Source organism: Echeneis naucrates, chromosome 3 (genome assembly GCF_900963305.1).
Source record: "Echeneis naucrates chromosome 3, fEcheNa1.1, whole genome shotgun sequence".
Classification (NCBI taxonomy): domain Eukaryota; kingdom Metazoa; phylum Chordata; class Actinopteri; order Carangiformes; family Echeneidae; genus Echeneis; species Echeneis naucrates.
This window is the reverse complement of record NC_042513.1, coordinates 7555030-7580119: the sequence shown is the minus strand read 5'-3', so window position 1 is coordinate 7580119 and position 25090 is coordinate 7555030. Positions and strand designations below refer to the sequence as shown.

General features: G+C 40.0%; 1 protein-coding gene across 2 annotated transcripts in view; it reads right to left on the bottom strand.

The window, feature by feature from the left end:
* The window catches only part of pcdh17 (protocadherin 17), a 52573-nt gene that overhangs the window by 15791 nt on the left and 11692 nt on the right, over positions 1–25090 (bottom strand). The window contains exons 3-4 of one of the 2 annotated variants that reach the window (XM_029497794.1): positions 15955–16013; positions 15377–15549 (exon numbers count right to left, since the gene is read on the bottom strand). In XM_029497794.1, the coding sequence (XP_029353654.1) occupies positions 15377–15549; positions 15955–16013 (232 nt within the window). The remainder of the gene's footprint in view (positions 1–15376; positions 15550–15954; positions 16014–25090) is intronic. The other variant, XM_029497795.1, reaches the window with a different exon arrangement.

Sequence of the window (25090 nt, the reverse complement as noted above, 5' to 3'; positions counted from 1 at the left end):
ACAGCGAGGGGGGACAAAACAATACATTCCTGATGATAAAGAGGGAAGTGGATATTATGGAAGCAGCATCCAATATTCCAGAGAGGGATTCAGCACACATCAAAGGCTGCCTCTGCAGTAAGTCTGTTAGATTTGGGATTAATGGACTCCAGAGGGGCCTGGACACACACACGAAGGCACACACGCTCACAAACACTTGGAAACACATACACCAAATCCACTTCCACAATTCCGCCTGATAAGATACACAGCCCAGTCTAGCAAAGCACTGCAGTGCAGTGTATAACTATTCTAGCAACTCTCCACTGTAGACTCTCTGCTGCAGTATGATACAGTGTTACAAATGTTGTGTGTCACTGAACGCAGTTAGTGGAATTTCCTAATAATCCTTTACATTTGGACAAGACATGCTTCAACTGTCCTGGTAGTTCAATTGAACAGGGTACAGGCTCTTTCCAATCATGTCTACTAGATTGTTTGGACAAGCTCGTTATTTTGCTTGTCAAATTACTGAGCTCTAGCCCAGACACACACCCACCTACACACACACACACAAACTGACATGGATGCATGCATGCGTGCACACACAACTGTAAGTTGACTCCAAGGTCCAACGAGTTCATGCAAATTGCAAAAATGCCAATTCGGGTGGTAAGGCTCAGCTGCCCTCTGAAGCGGTTTGAGGAAAGCAGGACAAAATGGGAGGAAACTCACAATGAATCTATTTCGTTTAATCTCAAAAGACAGAAAGACTGCCTAATCCCATGCCTGGTTGTCTTTCCACCTCAATGCCCAGACTCGCCCCCTTCTGCTGCCCCTCCCCTGCATCCCCTGCCCTCCAGGCTAAAACCACAGGTGCAGGCAAATGCAAACCACTGGGTGGAAAATGCTCATTGACAGCATTCTGGTGGGTTTGCGATTGGTCAGTGAACAATGAGGGAGTTTCCTGAACCACTTGTCGTGCTGATGAAACAGCTGAACACCAACACCAGACACGGATAAGGGTAGGAAGAGACCATGCGGAACAACGGGGAACTTAAAACTATAATGAGATTCAACAGAGCATAAGATCACTGTCATTTCATGAAATGTTTGGACGTCCCGATTAAAAGAAAAACACACAAAGATCACAAACAACATAAGGCACAGCTATTTGCAAGGAGGCATTATTTCAGAATTCAAATGCTTTGATTAGATTTCACTCTCCAAATGCGCCTTCTTGTAAACAAAGTGTTGTCTATAAAAATATTTTTTTTCAGTGGGTTTAGTCCACTTGAAGCAATGGGGTGTTCATTCGCATTAAAAAAAAAAGTGGTCATAATTTAGCAGCTCAAAGCTGAAAGATAATGGCAATCACCTGTTGTTCAGTAAGTCTTGAATTCTGATGCAGTTGCCTAGATACAGCAACAGCAGTATTGTCTGTCAGTCAGTCTACTAATTCGCTAGTTTGCTCAGCTATTTCCTGGCTTCTTTCTTTTGAGCACCGACATGCCGGCACCAAAGTACACGCAAGCACAACCCGTAGCCATGATCACACCCAAACCTGCTCTCATCCAGATCGTCGAGCAGCATTATCACAGTCTAGGGAACTAGATTATCCTTGTGCTCGAAACTTCATCTGCCTTGATCCCCACTTGGGAAGGGATGAGCGGCGGCACAAGGGACCATCACCCAGATTTGCCACTTTTTAATCAAGTCGGATTTTGATCACCTTCAGGGCCAGATGGACAATTCCTTTCTAAAGCATCATCGCAGAGCGGGCATCGTGCTATTGAGGAGCCTTCCTCCAGCAACAACCCCAAAAGGCCCCGTTAGAATCACAGTAATGCTTATTTTATAAACCTATTTTGGTTAAAAGTGCAGATTTTTCAGTTTAACGTGATACATTGTGTGGTGCCTTAGAGATGTTTATATTCACCTGTGCTGACTATCAGGAGGAGCCTGAAAGGTGGTCTCTTTCAAAACCTGTTTCAGAGAAGGGTGATTATTTCAAGATTAAACGCATCCGAACGCCCCCCTCACTATGGTGCGAATTTCATTGATTAGTGTGTGTGTGTGTTTGTAAACTAAAAGGGGAGGTGTAAACTCCCACAAGGATTGCAGGAACACCCATCACATTCAGCTGTTTACACTGCAAGCCTTCTAAATCTCCATAATAGATCTTTGTTGTGGTTTGAGGTGGGATGGCGAGGTCAGCTGTTAATTCGCTGCTGGTAATTACAGATGCGTCCTCAGCCTGCTGACATTGTCTATGGGATTTTTCGGAGACCTGTCTTGTAACAAATGCACCGCAGAGATAATGGCAACGCATAGAAAAATTACACAACTCTCATTTATGCATAGTGAAGTGGTGAGTAATACTCCGCAGCTGTAGTCTCATCTGGTCCTCATACTGTCTTAGAAACACAGCCAGAGTTGCATGTTAGGTACATAAAGTCTTTAGTAGGTTAAATTACATTTATTTCAGGCAGAGCACATCGTTTCCCGCACATTTAAAATCAGATCACTGTGTCTTTATGCCCGGCTCCTTTTCATTTGATTGTTTCAAGCTTGTCATTCCTTCAACTCTTCCATCCTTTGTCAGTAGCCATGAGGGTGTTTTTCCCCTCCACTGAGGGGCTGCTACCCAGACTGCAGGGACAATAGCAGCCACCCAATTAAAGCTGTGTTGGCCTCGCAATTCCTCAAGGTATTGCCATGTGACAGTTTAATTAACCAAACCCCTTATCTTAATTTAGCAGGATCAAAAAGTAACAAACTAAGGTTATCGGAGAAAAACACTCTCAGTCGCCATCCTCACATGCTTACAGAGAAGCACACACTCCCTCTCAATCTCCGTTAGCACAAGGAAGCTATAATATAGTGCCATATTTGATGACATTCATACAGCTGCGTATTGCCATCTGTGCAGATAACACAAAGCACTATTTATTGATAAAAAATGCTCTCACACATATTTATTACAGCTGTGGAGGTCAGATTAATGACAGTCTTTTTATACCCTCACAGCCTGTGAAAGTGTGCCTCTATGTGTGTGTGTGTGTTTACATGTGACTGGCTCCAGAATATCTTTCTTGTGATTTTGAACTGTAGGTAGTGATGTGACAGCAGGGTGCAGGCACAATACTACTTAAGCCATTCTCCCATTGAGCCCGCATGCTGTCCCATCCCCTTTCATCCATCCATCAATCCGCACATAAGCTCTCTCTTCTCATCATCTGATCAATTCTCAACTGTTTGCTGCGTGCCGCCTTTCTTTAATGCCTTTCTTCCCGTTTGATTTTTCATTCTTTCAATTCACCCATTTGCATTTCAATTTATTTCAGAAATACCAACATATCACATGTCCTATTTTTCTTCTTTCCTAGCATTTCCTATCATTGAATCCACTGTCATCGCATCAACCACATCCCCTTGCTTTGTTTTAGTATTTCCTCTTCTTCAAATACTCCATTATCTATAGCACTGCAGGCACTGGATGAAAAGACATTACTAGTTATGGTTGAACAGAGAAGAAGTCTTGATGCCTTAGACAAGCCAGGCCCATTTATCTCTCTGGCCCCTGATGCAGTGTAACATGGGGAAATAATGCCCCAGGGCATTGCAAATATTCATTCACATCAGCTAAGGAACAGCCTGGACAAAGCGTCCCTTCACTTACATATATATATATATATAACTGATTCTGTGGAATTTGTGCTGAATTCACTGTCAAGGGGAATTTTTACACTGCATTTCATTTGCACACACTCAAAACAGTTTACCCAGTTTGTAGCAACCAGCACACAATTGATCAAACAATCTGTCCGTTGGTGTTTCGGTAATTAATAACATTGCTGCATTCAATGTAGTATAACTGACAGCATTATAATTCAAGTAACTGTATTCTGTGAGAGCGCTCTCACAAATATATAAATGAGTAAATTGACTGTGGCTGCCCTACCAACCCTATCAATATTCATATAATTCCACACTTACAGATACTGCTTGTTATGTTTTGTTAATTTTATGTTGCAACAAATGACTCTTCCAAGAGTCCGTCTGAAAAAGATCCAATTCTAGCAACAAAAGGTTCAACTGAACCTGAATCTCCATGAATTAGAATCCTTCAAATATCCTTAAAAATGTTGAACGACTTTGCTTTATATTTGTTTGGTATTTATAACATATTAAAAAAGTATGTTTTTTTTTTTTTATTTCACTCAGCGGTGTAGCACTCATCCATAGAGGTTATTCTGAGCTGAAGATGTGTAGGGCACTCATTAACCATTGAATTAAATTTCATCTTTCTACTTGTATATTGTGCGTTGCAAAGATGTTACTAAATGGGCAAAGAAGAGGGACGCACTGTTCCATCGCATATTGTCAAAAATGCCACTACAAGTTCTTAATACAACGGATGGAGGATGCATATTTAAGTGGGAGCCTTGTCATTCCACTGGCTCTCACTGTAGTTGTTTCACTGACTTTGGTGGAGTATATTTGACTTTGAAACATTTAAGGTTCTCCACCGTGTTCATTTGGACAGCCTCGTTAACAACAGTGTCAGCTTTCCCAATCATCTGAATGCAAAAGTCTCTAAACTGTGTGTCATCAAAATTCTTGCAGAACTTGCAGAGTGGGTAGTTTAGCGTTCAGTGCGCATGCCATGTCATTCCCCTTTTCTCCCTGCCACTTACTAACTGAAGTACAATAAAAAGACAAGACAATAAAAAGAACTAGTTAAGACTGCTTTTGTAAATGAAATCTTTGATAAAAGATGTATGATAAGGTTTGAAAGTCCCCACAATCTCAGTTTCATCTCCAAACTGAAGAGACAAAAACTACTGCTGCAGGCTTCAAGCACTGTAAAGCAACTCATTTCTAATGTTCATCAACAAGTTTTTTGTCTGAAAAGCAATGGCAGTGAATAACACTAAGTGGTTCTTATTGATGTAATTGTATAATAAGTAAAGCAAGCAGCTCTTTGCACTTTATGTGACTTTGTATGCAGCTCGTCTGCAGCAACTCATTTATTAATAGTTTAAGGAATTACTTCAATACTGGCTTGAAGCTGATATCAGATATCGCTGCTCACAGAGAAGAGAATGATAATGCAAATGATGGAAAAATGATAGGGAGGAAGTAAAGAAGAGGCCATCACAGCATATGTAAAAGAGCGTGGTTAATGTGTAGAATTACATCGAAACACACACACATACATGCAAACACACAGACACACACACACACACACAAAGCAAAAAACACTCACACACAAACAAATGCCCGGCTGTCCGTGGACAGAGGACAGATGGCTGCAGAGTGGCTCTGGTCCAGGAAGTGACGATGTTCTGTATCATTATAATCTGCTCCCTACTATCCTCCCTACTGCTGTGCTGGACAACATGTTTCACCCACTGAGAGCAGATACTGGAGCAGCTCTTCAGCTGCTCTGTCACACACACTCTCAGAGAGGAGCTGTGACAACAAACTCACGTGTAGTGCAACTGTTTTTCTTTGTTTAACCTTTTTACAACAATAGGGGGTGTCTTTTTGGGCCGTGCAATTATTTTGTTCATGCAGAAAAGAAATGCTCAAAAGGACAAAATGTGCGGCAGCATTTTGTAACACACATCTGCTGATCCTTTTTACAAATCAGTCTTTGGATGCTTGTAGGAGTCATTACTGTCAATCTCCAAGAGCCAGATATAAGCATAAGGCTGAAAAGCTCTGATTTCACTATTCAGCGTGTTTGTTGTTTTCAGTAGAAGCTGCCTTGGTACCAATCATCAGATGAAAAACTGCGGCGATGTTGCTATCGCTCTCCAGCCAGCGCCAGATCTTCTATCTTAAAATATATCAGCATCAAAAGATATGATAACAGTCTAATTGTGCGCCCTGTAATCACAAATTTGACTAAGCTTTTTGATGGTATGGTTAATGCCTGGAGTGAAAAAAAAAAAAAAAACAACAAAATAAATAAATTATAATAATAATGAAAAAAAAAAAGGCTGCCTTGCTATGGGGCTCCGCCACTAAATGTTAATTAATTTCATTTATAGCACAGACACCACTTCTACAAGGTTGTTGTTCATTGGATTACAAAAGAGAACAACTGGGAGCCGAAACAATTGTCTGTCGTGATGATGAAGCCGATTAATACTCTGGATTTTCGCTCTGCTTTGGGAGAATAGAGCTTGAGTGTGAGCGAGTCTGTGTGCATGTCTAAAGTGTAAACATAAAATGAGGCATAAAAATTTATATGAAAAGAAAAGACTTCTGCAGGTGAGGCTTTAGGCAAGAAGAATGACAAAGACATCTACACCTAGAGCATTAAAAAAATGTGTTTGATACAACGCATGTAAAATATATTGTCCAGAGAGCTGAGTAATTGCTGTTGAATAAAAATAAATAAATAAATAAATAAAAAACATTAATATCTGTGAGCTTTTGGTGGCAGCAGATGAAACTTTAACAAAACGGCAGAAGAGTGATTAACTTTAAATTTCCATGACTCTGGACTAATCCTCATGCTCAGAGCGCCTACATTTTAATGCGCCTTGAATAACATTCCCACAGCATTTAATAGTTTTGCGTGTTGTTCAGTGTCTAATATGACTGAGCATGGACTTGGATTAATACTCTGAAATGTTCTCATTTTAGTACGGTGTGAGGAGGGCAAGCTGAGCAGCTGTCAGCATCAAGGGGCAACAGACTTCACTGGAAAGTGCAGGAGAAAATCTCTGTTGTTTTATTTTTTATTTATTTCTTTTTTTTTTTTTTCATGTAATCATGTAATGATGAAGGTAGTAATGGGACTCTGAATGAAATAAGACATATTTTTTCTCATTGCTTCCATAAACATGTCATAATTATTCACTGCGGCTACCAGGGTGAGGGGGATAATGTCAGAGATTTATGGCCCGAGTGGTAAGAGTTGGAGATATTCATCAATCCCCTCCAACGCTGTGGTGCCACAGTACTTGAGATAGGCTTCACTGGCTGAATGAGGATCAGGAGGTGAGCCGCCATGCAGGCGGGCTGGGGTTTAGAGGTGGAAATCACACCCCACAGCAAGCCCAGTTCAATATCACACAAGCTCAGCACAAGAGGAAGGACACAAGAGTGGACATTACCCTTCATGAACCGCAATCATAACAATGGAATTTAATAAAACTTGGTGTATTAAAGAAAATACACTAATCCCCGTAAATCTTCCATAATGAGAGAGAAGAAATCCTAATACTGTGATATTTCCCCTCCCTCCACCCCACAAGATTTTAGGCTTTCCACAGGATTCCACTAGCTTAGCCGCAAATCGCCTCACTGCTGTGCAAGACTGCCATATCCTCAAAGAATGGGGTGAATACATGATCTGGCACATGTTTATGGGCACACAAACACACACAGGCGCACAAATCTTATTTGACTTTGAGTGATGCAACCCTGGAGAAGTCCAGACTGCTGATGGTTCTCATTTTCGCCACCAGCAAAGTAGCTGATAGTGTTGCCATGAATCAGGGTATCACCAAGCCAGGGACAGGCCATGGAGAGCTGAGAAGATGAGGAGAAGGGGAAGATGAAAGGCTCACGGACAAATCTTCTCTGTCCGATGGCTCACACAAACAGTAAGAAGAAACATGGGCATCTGGCTGCTACTTTCAGTTGTTGTTTTTTCCAATCTTCTCCCTGAGGCCACACGACAGACTTTCAGATACAAAATGTGTTCATGCTTTTTTTTTTTTTTTTTTTTTTTTTTTTTAACTGTAGGTTCTTTAAAGTGGTTGGCAAATAGAATATGACAGAAACTTTCTAAAGAAAAACTTGAAATTATCCTATATATATATATATATATAACTGATTAGTGATGAAAAGAAGCAGCAAAAGAGGAGCTATGAAATGCGTCAACTCCTGCCCACACTGCTGCGAGGAAGCTCGCTGGAATGACACGCACATACATCTCCAGTGGAACAAGCCATGTAAACACAACTCCGATGGCCTCAATTCATCACATTTAACTAGACAGATGTGATAGTATCACATGAAACCATGACTCCCCCATATGTTTAGAGTAATATTTGTAAACTGACTAATTACAATGCTCATAAATGAAGGTTCTCTCTCTGAGCAGATGTTTGTCCATTAACCTGCCGAACAATTACTTTAGCATCGTGTGAGGAATCACACATTAGGGATGCTGCCGTCTGTACGCCAGGGAAAACTCTGAATGAGACCTTGACCAAGTTTATCGCACTAAGTTGTAAATAAGAGATGTTTAGAAAAATTATAAAGATTGTTCTTGCTGCATTGATTTATGGGAGAATGGAGCTGTATTTGTTAACATTCATCATTTTCCCCCCCAAATGTAAATCAATTTTAAATCATTTTCACTGATAATCAAGAAACTTACTGTAAATTGGAAGTTATTTCTGCCTTATAGCAAAAAAACCTCTTGACCACATTGTTGACAGGTGTGAAAGGTACCAATAACATACATGATATTAAAATATCACATGTCCAGCATACAAGTATCAAAGGTAAGAAAGATCTGCTCATTCCTAATGTCGCAACGCCTGCACTCACAGTGGCGTGGCCTCTTCTCTTCTTATTGTTCACAGAGCTGTAGTGCTGTCTCAAAACCTAACAGGGGTTCATCATATGAACAACTGTATGTTGGCCTCTGAGGTCAGCAGATTATGATCTGTTATTATGACAGTGTAAACTACATACAGAGTAGCCACTGATACTTCCTGTGCACCACAGAGTCCAGTTTTGCACTGACTTTGAATCCAGGTTGGGGAATTTTTATCTTTCTGTTCTACCTTTGCCGGAACCCTTAAATGACAAACCAATATGCCCTTCCTCTTAGCTCTTTAATTTGCTTTAAAAAGGTTTCCTTTGTTTAAATTTGCATTTTAATGTTTTTTTTATGTTTTTAATGCATTATGTAAAACACTTTGAGGCACCTTTGTGTATGAAATATGCTATAAACATTGTCTTGGTGAAGAAATGTCTTAAAGTCAGCTCCTTTATCCTTAAGATGTGGCTGAGTCATGTTTTGGCTTTGCTGTGGCTCAGGCCCATCTCTTCTTTGGATAAACTGCCCGCTGGCAATGTCTCAGAAGAAACAGCCTGTCTTTTAGCAGGCAGATTTTGTTTTGCTTTGTTCATTTGTTTTCAGGATTCAATTATGTTGCGTCTGAACTCAAAGTTTCTCTCCCTCGCTCGCCCTTTCTCTCCCTCCCTCACTGACTCTCTCTCTTTCTTTCATTTGCTTTAACTGGAAACTTTACATGGTAAACATTAATTTATGGTTCAAAAGGAACTCTCAAGGAAATCACAGTTTTGAAAGAGAAAATATACAAACTCATCAGACTTTGATAAGTGTCATTACAACACTACTGAACTATATTGAAAGAACTAATAATAAACTGCAAAGCCAAAATTACTCAGTCATAATAAAACCTTTGTATTTGATACAGCAAACATTTACAGAGATAATAAATATATAAGTTAGCTAAAATTATATTATCATTCAAAACCACAAATGACTTTAGTGCAGTGTTCGTGAGAAGAAATGACATACATGTCAATAATGAATTCAGAACAAGTCAATTTTGGTACATTTAGAATACGAATTCAGAAGCATAGAAAACATAGATGTAATAGGCATCAAGGCACCCCACGGAAAGCGTGTCTGCATTTATCTGTCCATGAAAAATGAATGATGTTGAATGGAATGCCCTTTTCCAAAAGTCAGATAAAGGTTTATTGAAGGCCAGAGAGAGACGGATAGAGGTTGCAATGGTTACAAGTGTGAAAAGGGCATCTGATCTGACTTCTGACCAGTCAATTAATCTTACAATAGCATTTTTTTTTTTTTTTTTTTAAATCAAAGGTTCATTCATGATTCAAAATTAACTCTGGGAAAAAAAAGAGCGAGGGAAAGGCTGAGATTGTGGGAACTTTAGAGAACTAAATTAATGCTGGAGTCTTAAGATTAAGACTGCCACAAGGGAAGATGGGTGAATATTTAAGGCAGATTAAAGACTGAATATTTAGTTTGTTTTTCAATGCGGACTGGGAATTTTTTTTTACCATTATTCATCAAAATGACATATAAACAACTTATTTTTTTCATGTTTAACAGAAGAAAGTCATGCCCTTGTCTCACTTGGAATGATACAGACTAAAATCCATTAAATGGAACTGCTTTTTAAAATATTTATTGTACTTGTTTGACTGTATGTAATTAAACAATGCTAATGATACGAATAACAATAGTGATGAAATTCATCAGTGCTATGTCTAAATGAAATAACAGAATCTAATGGGCTCTCATTGTTCTCAGAGATACAGTCATATTGAGTGCTTGATGACAGACATTCCACGATGCAGAAATGTCAACAGGACTTCTATATTTGACATCACACACTGATGATAGAAAGCGGCAGCAATTTTTGCTTTATATAATATCAAAAATGTCAACTTATTCTGCACAACAAAATGCATCTGAATCATTAAAAAGCATTAGAGCAGTCTGCTATTGTACGGCTTCAATAGAGAGCATTTCTTTGTTGAAGTAGCTTCAACCAAAACATTTATACTGGACTGAGGGCTTTGGTGTTTACTTTTTTTTGTTGCTGTTGTTGTTGTTGTTGTTGTTGTTGTTGTTGCTGTTCTAAGTTTTTTAGATGGCATTAATTACATATAAACCATACTGTGCAAAGATACATTGATGTAAAGACATAACTTGTTTCTGAAACGTTCCCCTAAGATCTGGGAGAGGACTCACTGATGCCCAGAGCCTCGTAAATGACAGAACGCCAAAGAGGGTCTGCATCAAATAAACAAGGTTGGTAAGTAACAATTAACTGCACAGCTGACATCCACATTATCTGTGTAGAATATATGTATATGTATGTGAATTTACACCATCGTCTGCATGCACATGTGCCACGTGTTTGCAAGCTTGTAAGCCGGTGACATTTCCATTATTCCCTAGTTGAGCAATAGGCGGTTTGGTTGTATCACCCTGCCACAACTAAGAGGGAAAAGTCAATTTTATTGTCTTCTACTGCGCTGTCAGAGGACCATGTCGCAGGGTTCCTCCCCTCACTGTATACAAGCTGTCCTTGTAGTATTGCATCCACTTCCCACCTCCCCCTCCTTCTCTGCCCCATCAGCCTCCCTTTTAAAAAGAAGGCAGGAGGTGTTTTCATTATCACCCTCCAATCGCAGCTAATTAGGATAGGTCAGCTGGTATACGGTCTAACAGTATCTGTCCGACCACGTTCTTCCTCCTCCTCTTCCATCATCCCGCTCACTCCCATTCCTTGGACAGCTCTATCAGTGGGTACCATCTCTCTACACCACTGCCGCCTGTCTGTTCATGATAGCGACTATGGCAGTCGTCTCTACAGAGGCGAGCGATGTGCTGCCAGCTACTCCGCCAGAGCCAGACAAGCCGGAATCAGTGTCCTCTGCAGGCACATTGGAGCATCAATTAATCGCCTTTTAAAACTGGCAAAAATGCATTTGATACACTTAAGCTTAATTAATACATTGCTACCAATTTTGCAGGCCTAATTAATCAATTTGCATCTGGTCCCTGGTGCAAAGATTTCCAGATTATGCTGTCTGGAAGGAAACTGCACTGAATATTAGAAAATAAGATGAATAGCATCCATAGAAATAAGGAGTTTTAAGTTTGTAATGCCGATGCTTATTAGCCAAAGAGAGCATGAAACTGGGGAATGACACATAATGAGGAAAAAAAATGCAAAGAAGGGATGGCAAAATCAGAAATAAAATGGATAAGGAAACACAACTGTGCATACACTGTGAGCTACACCTAGTGACTATAAAAGCAAAGAACTGAAACAGGGTTGAAGATTGATTGGGACTTGAACTACATGCTTTGTGCACTTGTAGCTTTGTGCACCTCTGTTTATACTGTGAGCCAGTGAATGAGGCCACAGTGTACTGGCAGGCAAGCAGAGAGATACAGAGAGTAATTGGGAGGGCTATGCCTAGAGAGGAACAGAGGATTTAAGATGGGATGAGAGATGAGGAAGAGTGGGGGGAGAGGAGGAGGGAGTGGGCTGTTGAGAGAGAGACCTATGAGGTAGCTCCTACGTGCTGAGATGTGAAGAAAATAAGCCTGCAGGAAAACGACCCGAGGGACAGTGACCAATGACAGGCTCCCCTCTCCGAGTTGTTTTTTCATGCCTGTGTGTTAGTGCTTAGTGCTGTTGCCCCACAATAAGAAGGTTACGGGTTCAGTTGTGGGTTTCCTCCCACCGTCCAAAGACATCATGTTTGGGTTAACTGGTGACTCTAAACTGTCCGTAGGTCTGAGCGTGAGTGTGAGTGGTTGTTGGTCTCTGTCAGTCTCTGTGTGTTACCCCTCCGATGGACTGGTGACCTGTCCAGGGTGACCCCACCCTCACCCAGAGTGAGCTGAGATTGGTTCCAGCAGCCCCCATGACTCGGAAATGGATAAGCGATAGAAGATGAATGAATGAATGAAAGCTTGTGTGTTGTTGTGTATTATATATGTGGTGGACACAGATATTAATATTCAAAATTAGTTGTTAAATTAATTTTCAATGTTTTTTATATATATATTTTAATATATAGAAGTAAAATCATACATAGCAATACAATTAAATTAAGATATAATTATGTCATTGACTCAATTTCAGATATATATATTGAAGTTAAAATGATAAAAAGAGAGTCCTGCTGGTTTTTGTTATCCCACCTTGTGACACTACATGCTATGAAGCATGTATGACTGCCAGCAGTCTTGCTCACTGGTGCAGTTTGACGCCTATCTCACAGTTTCTTTTAAATTACCTGTTTTGTTTTGCTTTCCATTTGTTTTTATTTATTTATTTTACTGCAGATAAAGAAAGTCAGCTGAACTCTTGTCAACTGCGGGTTGAGTTAGCCTGGCTGTTCATACTGAGGACACATATGCAGTCACAGACACAAAGCCAGACACGGTGGAGAGTAAGCTGTTCGCCGTCGTGCAGACTGATAAAAAGCATCTGCAGCGTCTCTCATCTCCAGGATGTTGCTCCTGTGAAAGAGTCGGACTCTCGACATGAGACACATTGATCGTTGATGTGTGTCTTTTTAAGACCTTCTGTCAAGGCTCCAGCTCACGCTACCATCCCCGAGCACAGTGGAGCTGTTTAACAGCACTTTGCTGGACAGGGTACAGGTTTGTGTCTGGACTCGGAGAGATGATTCAACAGAAGAGGGAGCCTAAATTTGCATGTTCACCAGGGTGTTGTGTTTGCACCAATGCTGATCTGAGCTAGTGTTAAATTTTTACCACGCTGGCTGCTATGTTGGGAATTTATTTTATAACCAATACATTGACATTTTAACAGAGTCAAGTAGACTAGCATGAAAACATGTAACATATTGTCAACGAGTACAGACAGATTTAGGCTGGCTGCCAATTAAGAGGAGCAGAGGAAGAGCAGGAGGTGAGATGTTGCCGCCTATGGCCACAAAGCAAGTGGCATGATTTTATTTTTTTTTTTTTTACCTTTAAGTCTAAACTTGTCACATTTTATAATCTGTACATTTCTGTTTCACTTCTATTTAAAGGGGCAGATAAGACTACACCAACATATATCAGAAACAAGTCATCCTGAACACCCGGAGGACATCAAAGAGGTCATTTTTAGATCATAGTCTTAGAGGAAGTGGAGCACACCATAATACAGTTAACTATACTATTTGAAGATTCAGATGGTGTCTTTGCAGCTTAATAAAGATACACTATAATGCTGCCAGAGAGATGTTCAATGTGCCTCAATCCTCATCTGTGTTCTTACACCATGCCTTGGCCTGATGCCCTTGCCCTCCTCCACAGCTTAGCTAAGACCACATGTTATTGGCTAAGCACAGCCAGCTGCAGCCAGTTAACTGTCTAATCTCACATCAATCGATTTCCCCAAACAAGGATAGGTGGAGAAGTGGAATGAAAGTCACTTAGCGGGGGTGAAAATACAGCAGAGGGTGAGAATAGACGGGAGGGAAATAATGAGTGGGAAACAGGAATGGGCAGGTTAGTACCAACACAACCAGGCTTCACTGTGTGTGCATATGTCTATGAATGTAAGTTTCTGTTTATGTATGAGTGCGAGACCGTAAGAAGGTAGGTGACGAAAGACAACACGCAGGAAGGTGGATGAACAGACTGCCACTATGGAGCAGTGCACATTCCAAAACCAGCATTGCACTGGCACAGTTCTGACTGACTTTTACTGCCCAAGCCATTCTTAGCTCCCTTTGTCATGTGTGTTGTGAATAAATGTGATTCATTCTGTCCCTCATGGACAATTAAATAGGAGCATATTCAAAATGAGAAACATATGGAGCTTTTTAATTGGCCAATTTCTCTTGCCAACGTGTGTGGCTGTTTTTCATTCTAAAAACCAATGAAAAGGGGAAAAAAAACGCCTTCGAGTCACACATGCATATTACAGCACAGAGTGTTGCACAAATTGTCATTGTCTTTCTGTGAGGAGTAAAACAGCCCTTCTGTTTCTTGGATTAATAGCATCATTACAAACAATCCATGTTTGGTATATAGCACCCTACTTCCTGATCCAGTCAGTTAGATACATACATCTCAGTGTATAGTCTTTAGTGAATTTTGTATTTTTCTAGGAATATGTGTTGCCAAGCAGGTAATGGCCCACACCAAGGTACATGACTGGTTGGTGCATTCCTATTACTTCTCCTTGCCTCCCCTGACCCTGCACTAATCATGCGAGGTGGCAAGGGTAGGGAGGACTGCAACAACTCATATCTGGGGAGTTATTGTTCTACACATGTCATGTGTAATCTGTACGACCCACAGCGCTTAGAATAATTATTCATATTTAATCACCACACTACGTACCAACTACATCGCCTGCCGCTCACTAAGTCATTTTCAATGTTCCATTATCAAAGTTTCAGAGACGGGGGCTCAGGGAAGGGGGACTAAATGGAGAGGCTGAAGTAGTTGGGCTTATAAAAACATAATGGGCTTGTCTGCCTTGATAAACTGAGGACGTGTATAGAATGCACACTCACTCACACCCGCAAAAGCACACACCGACCTGCAAACACACCACAGACACACACACATACACACACACACAAACACGCACATTAAATGAGAAAAGTGCAACGAACAAAGTAGGGGAGAATGAAATAGTCAAGTATAAGTTGAGACTGTGAGCGCTGAAGCAATGAGGAGCTCAGTACTTAATACAAATAACTGCAGCACAGAAAACGGATTGATAGTCGTTTGGTTTGTGTGTTGCTTCAGCTGTCTCACCATCCTTCATTCCACGTGCAGTCGGTTTGACCATTGAGAGCTCACCTTGCTCCAGAGGTGGTGGTTTGATGCCTGTAGCCTTCAGCTTGAGGGCTTCTTTTGCAGACATATCACAGCAGGAGCTTTTGTTGGTGTCCTGGTCGCTGTCAGCCTGGTCACTGTCACCATGACCGCTGTCTCTGAGGCTCGCTCGCTCCGGGTCTTTGAATGTCGAACTGCTAAATGAATAAACAAAACAGCAACACAGTGTCTGGCTTAGGCATTCCAGAGGCCATTGTTTTATTTATTTATTTATTTATTGTGTGTGGAAGTTTAGAAAAGGTAAGATGAAACATTTATAAGCACCTCCATATGCTTAAATAAGATAAGAAAAGCTATAATAGGATTTCTGCTCTCTGATCTCTGTAATACTTCACTAGCTGTTAAGGAATAGTAAAAAGATCTTGTGCATTAGTATGTCATGTTTTATGGAAAATACTATAAGTGACCACTTTTAAACTCAATTAAATGTACAGAGCGTTCCTTTCACATAATTACCGTTGGTACACTATTGTGTTGGAGCTATTGGAGAAAAGAAAACAACTGTCTGAAAAGTAGTGACGGTTATAGATTCGAACTCTTACCTTTGAACAAACTGTTGTCTGCTACCCATATAATTAGGCTCAGTGGGGAAATTGTCCGTCTGTGGAGAGGAGAGCGAGAAAGAGAGGGAAAAAAGTATGTAGTAAGCTCCGGAGAAACAAGTCCTACTCTGAAACAAGATCTCCTTCTGACATATGATTAATTATGCAGAAAAAAAGAGGGAGAACACAGGGTGGGAGCGAACTGAACACTGGGGATGGGACTTCTACATTTTTTAGGTTGGAGCATTTCGTTGAGCACATAAAGCAGGATAATTAGCCTTTCGAAAGTAAACCGCAGAGCTGAACATCACATCTGGCAGACAGAGCATAATCAATAACTGTCAGGACAATAGTCTTAGCATAGAAAACTTTGCGGTTATTGTTTTGTACTGTCAACTAATTTTTTTCTTCCTACCCATTTTCACACAGCGAGACAAATAGTTTGTGTGGAAACTGGAGCTTTGTATGTGTTGAACTATCTGGTTGTTGTTTGCCATGAGGCTACCTGATCATACACAGGGGGCTTCAGGCTATGTGGATCGATGAAAGGGGAAGGAAAAAAAAGCAAAAAACAAAACACACCCGCTTGTGCACGCAAAAAGACATCCTAACACAGAGAAGCTTTCCATCTACAAGCAATACGGCATGTATGACAAACACAGAAGTATAACGGAATACCGATGCTATCTGTGTACTTTATAAAATGTACAAACACTCAGTCCTCTCCTCTGCATGCAGCCGTGCATTATAGACTAGATCAATCACACTGGCAATGGAAAGTACTTTGTCTCTCCCCCAGGCTGTCTGCCTAATATTAATTATGTTAAAGTATGGTATATGAGGGTCTTTAATTGAGGTAAAAGGTCACGATGAGCCCAGTGATTTATGGCATTTACAGTGACAAACTTACTGATCATTAAACAACTAGTGTCATCATAAGAATACAGGAAGAAAGAAACAAGCATCTTCATATCTTGATATCTTGTTTAAATTATTATGAGCACATCTCAAAATCCCAGTTGCACAGAGAAAGGATGGGTGGACACATAGACCTTCAAGAGAAAGCTGGTATTCATCAAAGTAACACAAATTACCATATGCAGAGATCTGTCTTGAATTGAGAGCAGTGAAATGTCATGTTTAGTGAGTAATGTCTCCTTGTGTTAGGGTTTTTCACATGCACAGCTTGACTCACACTCAACAGAGTATTTCAATGTCATCTGTGCTCTGCGGTGGCTCAGTATGAAAAAGGGTGTGTGTGAAGGTCAGACAGGCCACCTCAGTACTTTGACCTTCCATGCTTTTGCCAACACCTTTATCTCTATCTCATACTATTCCACCTCAGCCCTCACCAAGATTAAAAGAAAACACCCACAGAATATATCAAAGGTTGAAATCTGTCCACAAAGCAAGAGAAGAATGAATGTTTGAAAGGGTTTGGCATTGAAATGATAACACTGAGTTTTTTGGAAAATAAAAAAATAAGCGGAGTGGGTGGAAGTCTTTTTATTGATGTGCCCCTTCTGTACTTTATGACCAGGGACTCATCCTTCAACAAAATATTTAATAAACTCAGCCCAGTTAACACTGAATCTGATCAGAATAGAAGGGCGTTACCAGAAAACTGCTTTCCTACCTTGTCATATGTTTTAGTTTACTTTCTGTAGCCCTTCACATGTTAATGTTGTAAATATAAAGCCTATTCTTGTGTTGCCCAGCATTTTAATATTTTCTCTACATTACACAAGACTCACAAAGTTACTCCGTTGTAGCTTTTACTATAGACTGAATTCAGCTGAGATGGCAATGGGCTACTGTGCTTCAGGGTGAAAAGAGCAGTTAGAAATACAGTTTGAAAAGAAAAATAAAACACTGAATCCAGCAAAGTGGTATTTCTGACAGTTTTTGTTCATTTAGAGGGGAAAAAAAGCATGTCACACTTAAGGCAGCGTAAGCTCTACATCCCTCTACCACCTACCCCTCCAGAAGCCAATAAAAAGCACATTATGCCACTTCATAGAAACCTCTTTCCTGCCAATTAAGAGTCCAGGCTGATCTTAAGCTTCCATCTCTTCCTGTCTGTCTATACTACCTAGCCCTTTCACTACAATGGGCCACTTCCCAATGAATGGATCGATAACAGCCAGTATGAGCAGCTTTGTACTTAGCCAGTCAGAGCCCACAATGAATACAGGGTGATTTGAGTGGGAAATTATAAATACCCGGTAGATATTCAGCAGTTTGATTATAGAAATTATGCATTGCATTCTATGGTACATAAATTTACTTTAACTTCATAGGCATCATTGAGCATATCATGTGGCCTGCCTTTACTGTTTCACTTCGAATTTCCTTTCATAAGGCTTCTTGAACTCAACTGAACCAATGCCAAGTGCAGCATCTTATTGTCTGGCCTGTAGGGTTTGAAAACATAACTTCCTTTATTGACCTAAGAAATAGAGTCTTTGACCATAGATGTTGAGAGCAGGGCTGATTATACTGAATACAAGATGAATTAAGTGTTCCCAGTAGAGTTCAACTGAAGTTAGCTTCAGTTGGCTAGCTCGAATAAGCTACAAAAAAAAAAAAAAAAAAAAAAGTGGTAATACTGTAGTGGATGATGAGTTGTATCCAAGACATACGGCAAAGCTGCAGAGGTCAGAGAGACACTGTGCACAGCGAGGCTGAGTAAGTGTAAAAAGCTGCACTCTGCTCTGTATTCCCACTGAGGCATTAAGACTGACTGGGCAGACAGCAGGCCGATTGAGACAAATGGGACAAGCATATCGGAGTGCTATTCTACCCAAGCTAGTTGGCGCCTTTTGGGGTGCTGTTTATTTCTATGGGGCTATATTTGTGACAATTTGAATGCGTGTGTGTGTGTTTGGGTGTATGTTGCGTGTGTCTGATGTCTTAAGCAGAGCTGGTGAACAAGGACAAATTGCAGCTTCTCTTTCACACATCATTGGACAACTCTCTTTTATTCACAGGAATAAGAGCCCCACCCCGATCCCAGTACCCTGCTAGGTATGATACATGCATTTGTCCTTTACTGTCTTCCAAAAATACACATGGTGTATTTGTGTGTGTACACGCGTGTGAGAGGAAGCGCCTCTCCAAATTTATCATCCTTATGTCAGCGAGAAAAGGAGGAAAAAAAAAGAAAAAAAGATCTGTATTATAGTTTTTATTTTATTAATATATGTCTCTGTTGTGTGCTTTTTATGTGTGTGTGTGAGATGCTACCATCGAGGGAACTCGAGTTTACTCCTCCAGGAAGACTGTCAGTAGCTCAGCAACAGCCAAATGGGAAGAGTGTGTAAAGGACAAAACAGAGAGAAATTGAGGTTACAGGAAAGAAAACACAGCAATGAAGGGGGATGTTTCAACAGCTGGAATTACAGATGAGAGCAAAGGAAAGCGAGGACAACAGCAAGAGGACGGTAAAGAAAGTAAAAAGAAACGGGTAGAGGAACTAAACAATAATTGGACTACATTGATTACCAACGGGCTGAGAGGCAGCTGTAAGTGATCATATCTAATTAGCTAGTCCTATACATCTTCCTGGAGATAACACACCATTCAATCAATGGCCTTAAGTGAATTTAAAGCCATCAAAGTCTACTGCTTGCTAAATATCCTCCGCTATCTCCCGAATAACTATAATTTAGGTAAGTAAGGAAGTGGAGACTACGCAAATTTTAACCACAATGAGTTCTGAGCACCAGTCTGAATGGACACTTAAGTACTTGATCATTAATGCAAGTTTTAGAGAAGTTATTTTACTTTTCAGATTTATAGGAACATGGCATTTTTAGACACAATCCTCAAACACTTTTTAGGGGCACCATACCTATATTAGGAAATCTTTAGTGTTAGTGTGCAGTCTATTCGAATCGGTCTAAATCCTTCAAGGCATACACTCCCCAAGATTTCAAAAATATTCTGGTCCACATAGACACGATTGCTTTACATAATTCCTTCAGATTTTTCTCTCCAGTTCTTCCACATCTCAATCGTGTTGCCTCTGCTTCAGATAAGGTGACAGGGGAGGCCGCTGAATTCATTGTTCGTGCTCATTAGACCAGTTTGAGCTTACTTTCACTTTGTGACACAGTGAATTAGACCTAAAGTAGTCATTAACAGATGACTGCGGATATAAAGAGATGCAGATTCTGAGCAGCAAAACTCACAACTACCATAACGCCATCAGTACCAGTGTAGACTGTTGACAAGAGACAGGTTTGGTCCATGGATTCATGCTGTTGATGCCAACTTCTGACGGCCATCTGCTGCCTCAGCAAATATCCAGATTAATCAGACCAGGCAACATTTTCCAGTCTTTAGCTGTCTAGTTTTGTTGAGTCTGTGCCCACTGCAGCCTCGGATATATGTCTCTGCTGATCGGAAAGGGAACTTGATGTGATCTTCTGCTGTTCCTGTCCATCCACTTTAAAGGTTTGATCTATTGTCCATTCTGAGAGGCTGTTATGTTCAATGCTCTTTCCGGAAGTAGTTATCTGAGTTACTTTTTGTTCTGCTTGCTCTTAGTCTGTCAGACCTATTTCCATCTGCAGAACTGCAAGTGAATAAAAGTTCTTTTGATGCCATTCTAAGTAAAAACTATAGCAAGCATGAAAAGCACAGGGGACCTGCAGTTTCAGAAATGCTAAAACTAGCCAGTATGGCACTAAAGATGATGAAAGTCACTAAGATCTCATTGTTTTCCTCCCATTCTGAGTTTGATGTGAACATTAATTGCAGTCCCCTGACCTACCTACCTACTGGCATGTGACTGGCTAATCAGACATTTGCATAAATAAGAAGGCATGTTGGTGTTTCTCATGAAGTGATCATTGAGGGCAGTTGATGCATAAAAAGCAGCTATGCTCTTACGCAGTATTTGAGAAAATCCATATTTATCACATTATTTATTTTAGCAGGAAGTCATTTCTCTGTGGCAAAATATTAGTCATTTCTGTAATGTTGATGGCACATGCGCTGCCACATGAACATGCCCGATTTTGAGTCATTTTGAGTCAGTCATACATTTCAACCGTACAGTTTTTGCACCATTTAAATCCCCGAAAAATGTTGCATGGCAGGTAAAGAATGCAACATGCGCACCAACCAAAACATGTTCACTTACGAGCAAGAAACTGCAACACATCATCTACGCTCAGTCACATCTACTGGTATATAAGGTATCCGAGGGAGATGTGTTCGTTGGCGAAGGTGCCACATAGTAGCTCAACAGAGATTTCCCAAGTGTGACCAAGTGCTGTTGTATGAGTGACACGGGGTGAGGCTGAAATTATACTTGCACTCTCAGCAAGTTGCGGCCTAAAGTTGAGTCAAAGCCTAAAGAAAATATTTACATTTTTCACTACAGAGATTTACCACTAAGGGAGCATTCACACCTGGCCTGTTGGATTATTCATCAGAATATCTCACTGCTGTACACCTTTACCACAGTTTGACGGCATGATCCATAGCTCACAAGCAAGTGTAATATCTCTTTAAATGACTTAGAAGAAAATCTGTGGTATATTTCCCGGTGTACTCAAAAAAAAAAGAAAAAACAAACCCAAATCAGCCCCAAAATCATGACAGAAGTTTAACTTTCATGTTTTGTTACAACCTTCATTATCTGAAATGAGATGTTGGAATGAAGGACACACCATCTCCTGTCGCTCTACATCCGCACTGTAAGTCAAACAAGTGTTGTTAGTAAAGCTGTCTTATATTATTAAACTTATTATTAGCTATTATTATCTTACTGTCTTCAACGACTTTTTGTGCTCACCTGTCAGAGCACAACAGAAGACAAAAAACCCTCATAGCAGTGTTGAGAGAAAAATGATTATCTATTATGTGTCATTTGCATAAAATGTGTTGATTTTCCTGTTAGTCACAGGATGGCGGCCCAGCATAAATGCCACGTGAATGAGGAGCTGGTGCTCACACGTGTTAAAAGCTCTGTACTTCATAATGTGTTCTGTTTGGTTGGTTTTTCGGAGAGCCTTGGTATACGTCTCTAAAAATCCTGCAGGAGAGGAAAGGAATGCCTAAGAGAACATGCTGTGAAAGCCCTGCCTGTAAAACAATCTACAGATTGTATCGGGATATATTGATTACTTGTCCCACCCAAAATTTCTTACAGACACGCTTTCCTCTCTTCACAATCTCTAATTGTAACAAACTCACCTTCTGAACCACAAATTGAGCAGTACTCAAGGTGAATAAAGTCGCTCACATCGGCATCCATTGGCTCTGTCACTGCTTCTAAATACTGTGGCTGTCTTTTATAGAACATCTAAGGGGCTTCTTCTAAAATTGCTGGTTTATTATTAAACTGGTGAGTCAGTCAGCCCTAATCCAACTCAATAGTCTCATCGTGTTAATCACATAATTCATATTCTTAATATAACTGCAATCCTTTTTATTTTTCGCGTTCAGGTTCCATTTGTGGGGAACCTTTTTTTTTTTTTTAATCTTTCATTAAATGGGCTAAGTAGCACTTTGGAGGCTTTTGTATACCATTGCATAACCAGCATGACCTCTCCCTTGCATACTCACTAGCAAAGACACAATATTCATAATTAATATGCAACCAATCACACTGATTGCCTATTATTTTGGCTTACCACAAAGTTGAAAAACAGATGCCTATTAGCAGCCTAGTGGAAAGCATCGAGTCACCTCAGAAGAGCAAAATTTTTTAAAGATATTATTTCAAAGCTGTGTCTTTTAACCATTATTGGTTATAATATGTTATCATTCTCTGAGTAAAACCCGAACGAGCCAAACTTTCTCTGCTGTCTGCAGATGACTACTTTGGTCAGACTTCTAAAGGTTGTCATGTTCATGTTGAAAAGCTACATTTGCTTTCAAGAACCTCAGAGGAAACCATCAGTGTACTGTTTTTCAGTCTTCTAAGAACTATTTATTCACCCTTTGAAATAATATTTGTCATTTAATTTGGAGACTAAATTAGTCTCAATGAGCATGAAAATAAAACTCAATGGGATAAAAAAGCCCCCGACCTTTAGAGATGGTCAACAAAGCATTGTTAAACTCTATTTGTAATCCTGTCATTATCATCTTAAGAATTAACTCGTGTAGAAAACAATAAAACGTAAAGCTCCTGAGAGAGTACACATCCTTCAACTTGTTTTTCTCTTGCTCATTCAGAGGCATTCCACACAAACACACAGTGTATGCAATACCATTGCAAATGCTTGAGATCTTACAGTCTAGCCATTTTGTGCTGCATGAAAATCAAACGATGGGCTAAACTAAATCCTGCATAAACAGAATGGGTCATCTTAATAAGCATATAGTAATAAAGCATAATCTCTTTAACAGAAATTACTAAAATATATAATAATCTGTTTACCTTAATTAAGTCATTATTGAATAAATCATCATTATCCAACTGAAAAGAACATTACCCATAAAGCATTATGATGCTGACCAACATGCCCTCGGGTAAAGATTACAACAAGCTGACACATTGGATGCACACAAGTGAGATTCTCTATTACAAGCAACCAGTCAACAGTTCTCTTATCGAAGTGAATTACGCTTGTCATTTGCATTAACTGACCTGACTTTCATGGCTTTTCATGCCAAAAAAACAACAACAACAACAACAACAACAACCACAAAAAAAAAAACAATCCCTACCAGCAGGTGCTTTTTGTTTTGTTGGGAAAAGAACACATACATGGTCATCTCTCTCTCTCTCTCTCTCTCTCTCTCTCTCTCTCTCGATATATATATATATATATATATGTGTCTGACCATATATCAAGTTTTAATACAAAACCATCAACAATTCACCAGCCAGTTCAGTCACACCTGCCATCTCGGCCTGTTTAGAGGAGACTATTGTGCTGTGAAGAGGAGGAGCAATACAAGACAGCATGTTTGCATTCATATCAACACAATCCACATCTGTGGCAGTTTAGCCCCAGGAGTAAGTGATAAATGTAGCTTTTGGCAACCGCATTTATCCCAAAACACACACACACACACACACACTCAAAAACTCTTACAGCAGATTACCAGCTCGACTAAGATAACAGTTCTCCCTCTTTACTCGAGATGTTTTGTGAAGACACATTTCACCAGCTAGTCCAGGGACCAGTGTGGCTATTGATTCAGGAAAGTATTTTAAGTTTGTTGAGGAAACAAGGAGAAAGTGAAATCAGAGACACAGGACTTGACTTGATGTTAAATTATCGATACGCCTTTGAAATTATGGTGAAAAAAGAAGAGGGTGAGCTATGTGATCTCGGGTGTGTAAGCCACTAATCATTCAGTCCTTGCTCATCAGTCGCTCCAATAGCTTTGCTGTTCACCGAAGTCTTGAGTCAGCATTGACCTTGCGTCACCCGCATTAGTCCAAAGCTAAGTCAGCCCAAAAATCCAGCATTGCTACAGAATTATAAGGGAGAGAACATGTGACAATATGTAGCAAGCAAACATGTAGAAAGCTATCAAACAACCTCTGAAATGTCTCCCAAGTCAATTAAATATGAAACTTTTGGGAATGGTGAGATGACAGACACACAAGCTTTCAGAAATATGTTTCTTTTACGCCATTTCCAGTAAAGTCCATTCTTTACTAATCTATAACCTGCTGCTATACAGAGTGCTGGTGATAACGGCATCAATATGAACACATTTCTGAATAAAGCTCAGAGAAAACAAACATGCTCTCATTCACATGTCCCTCTTAGAGCTACAATGATTTTGCTCTTCATGTGTGTGGTAATGAGTATAAATTTCTTCAGAGTCGACCAATATCACCAAATAAACAGCAACACAAAAATGAATTATTCATATTACTCTTGTTCAGTACACATATCAATTTCAACGACAGAAACAAGGACTTTGTAATTTTGTGCTAAAGCAAGCCATCCACAAAGTATTGTGCAGTTTGTGTGTTTATATGTCAGAAGCTGGGAGCTCGTGAACAAAAACATTAAAGGAAAAAATTATTCTGTTTGAATTTATGGAGGAAGAGCTGTTCTATAGATGAAAGGACTTCTGATAATTTCCCCAAAGTCCAGAACCAAGGCCAGACAGAGAGAGGAAAAAAAAAAAAATCAACACAAGAACCAACACA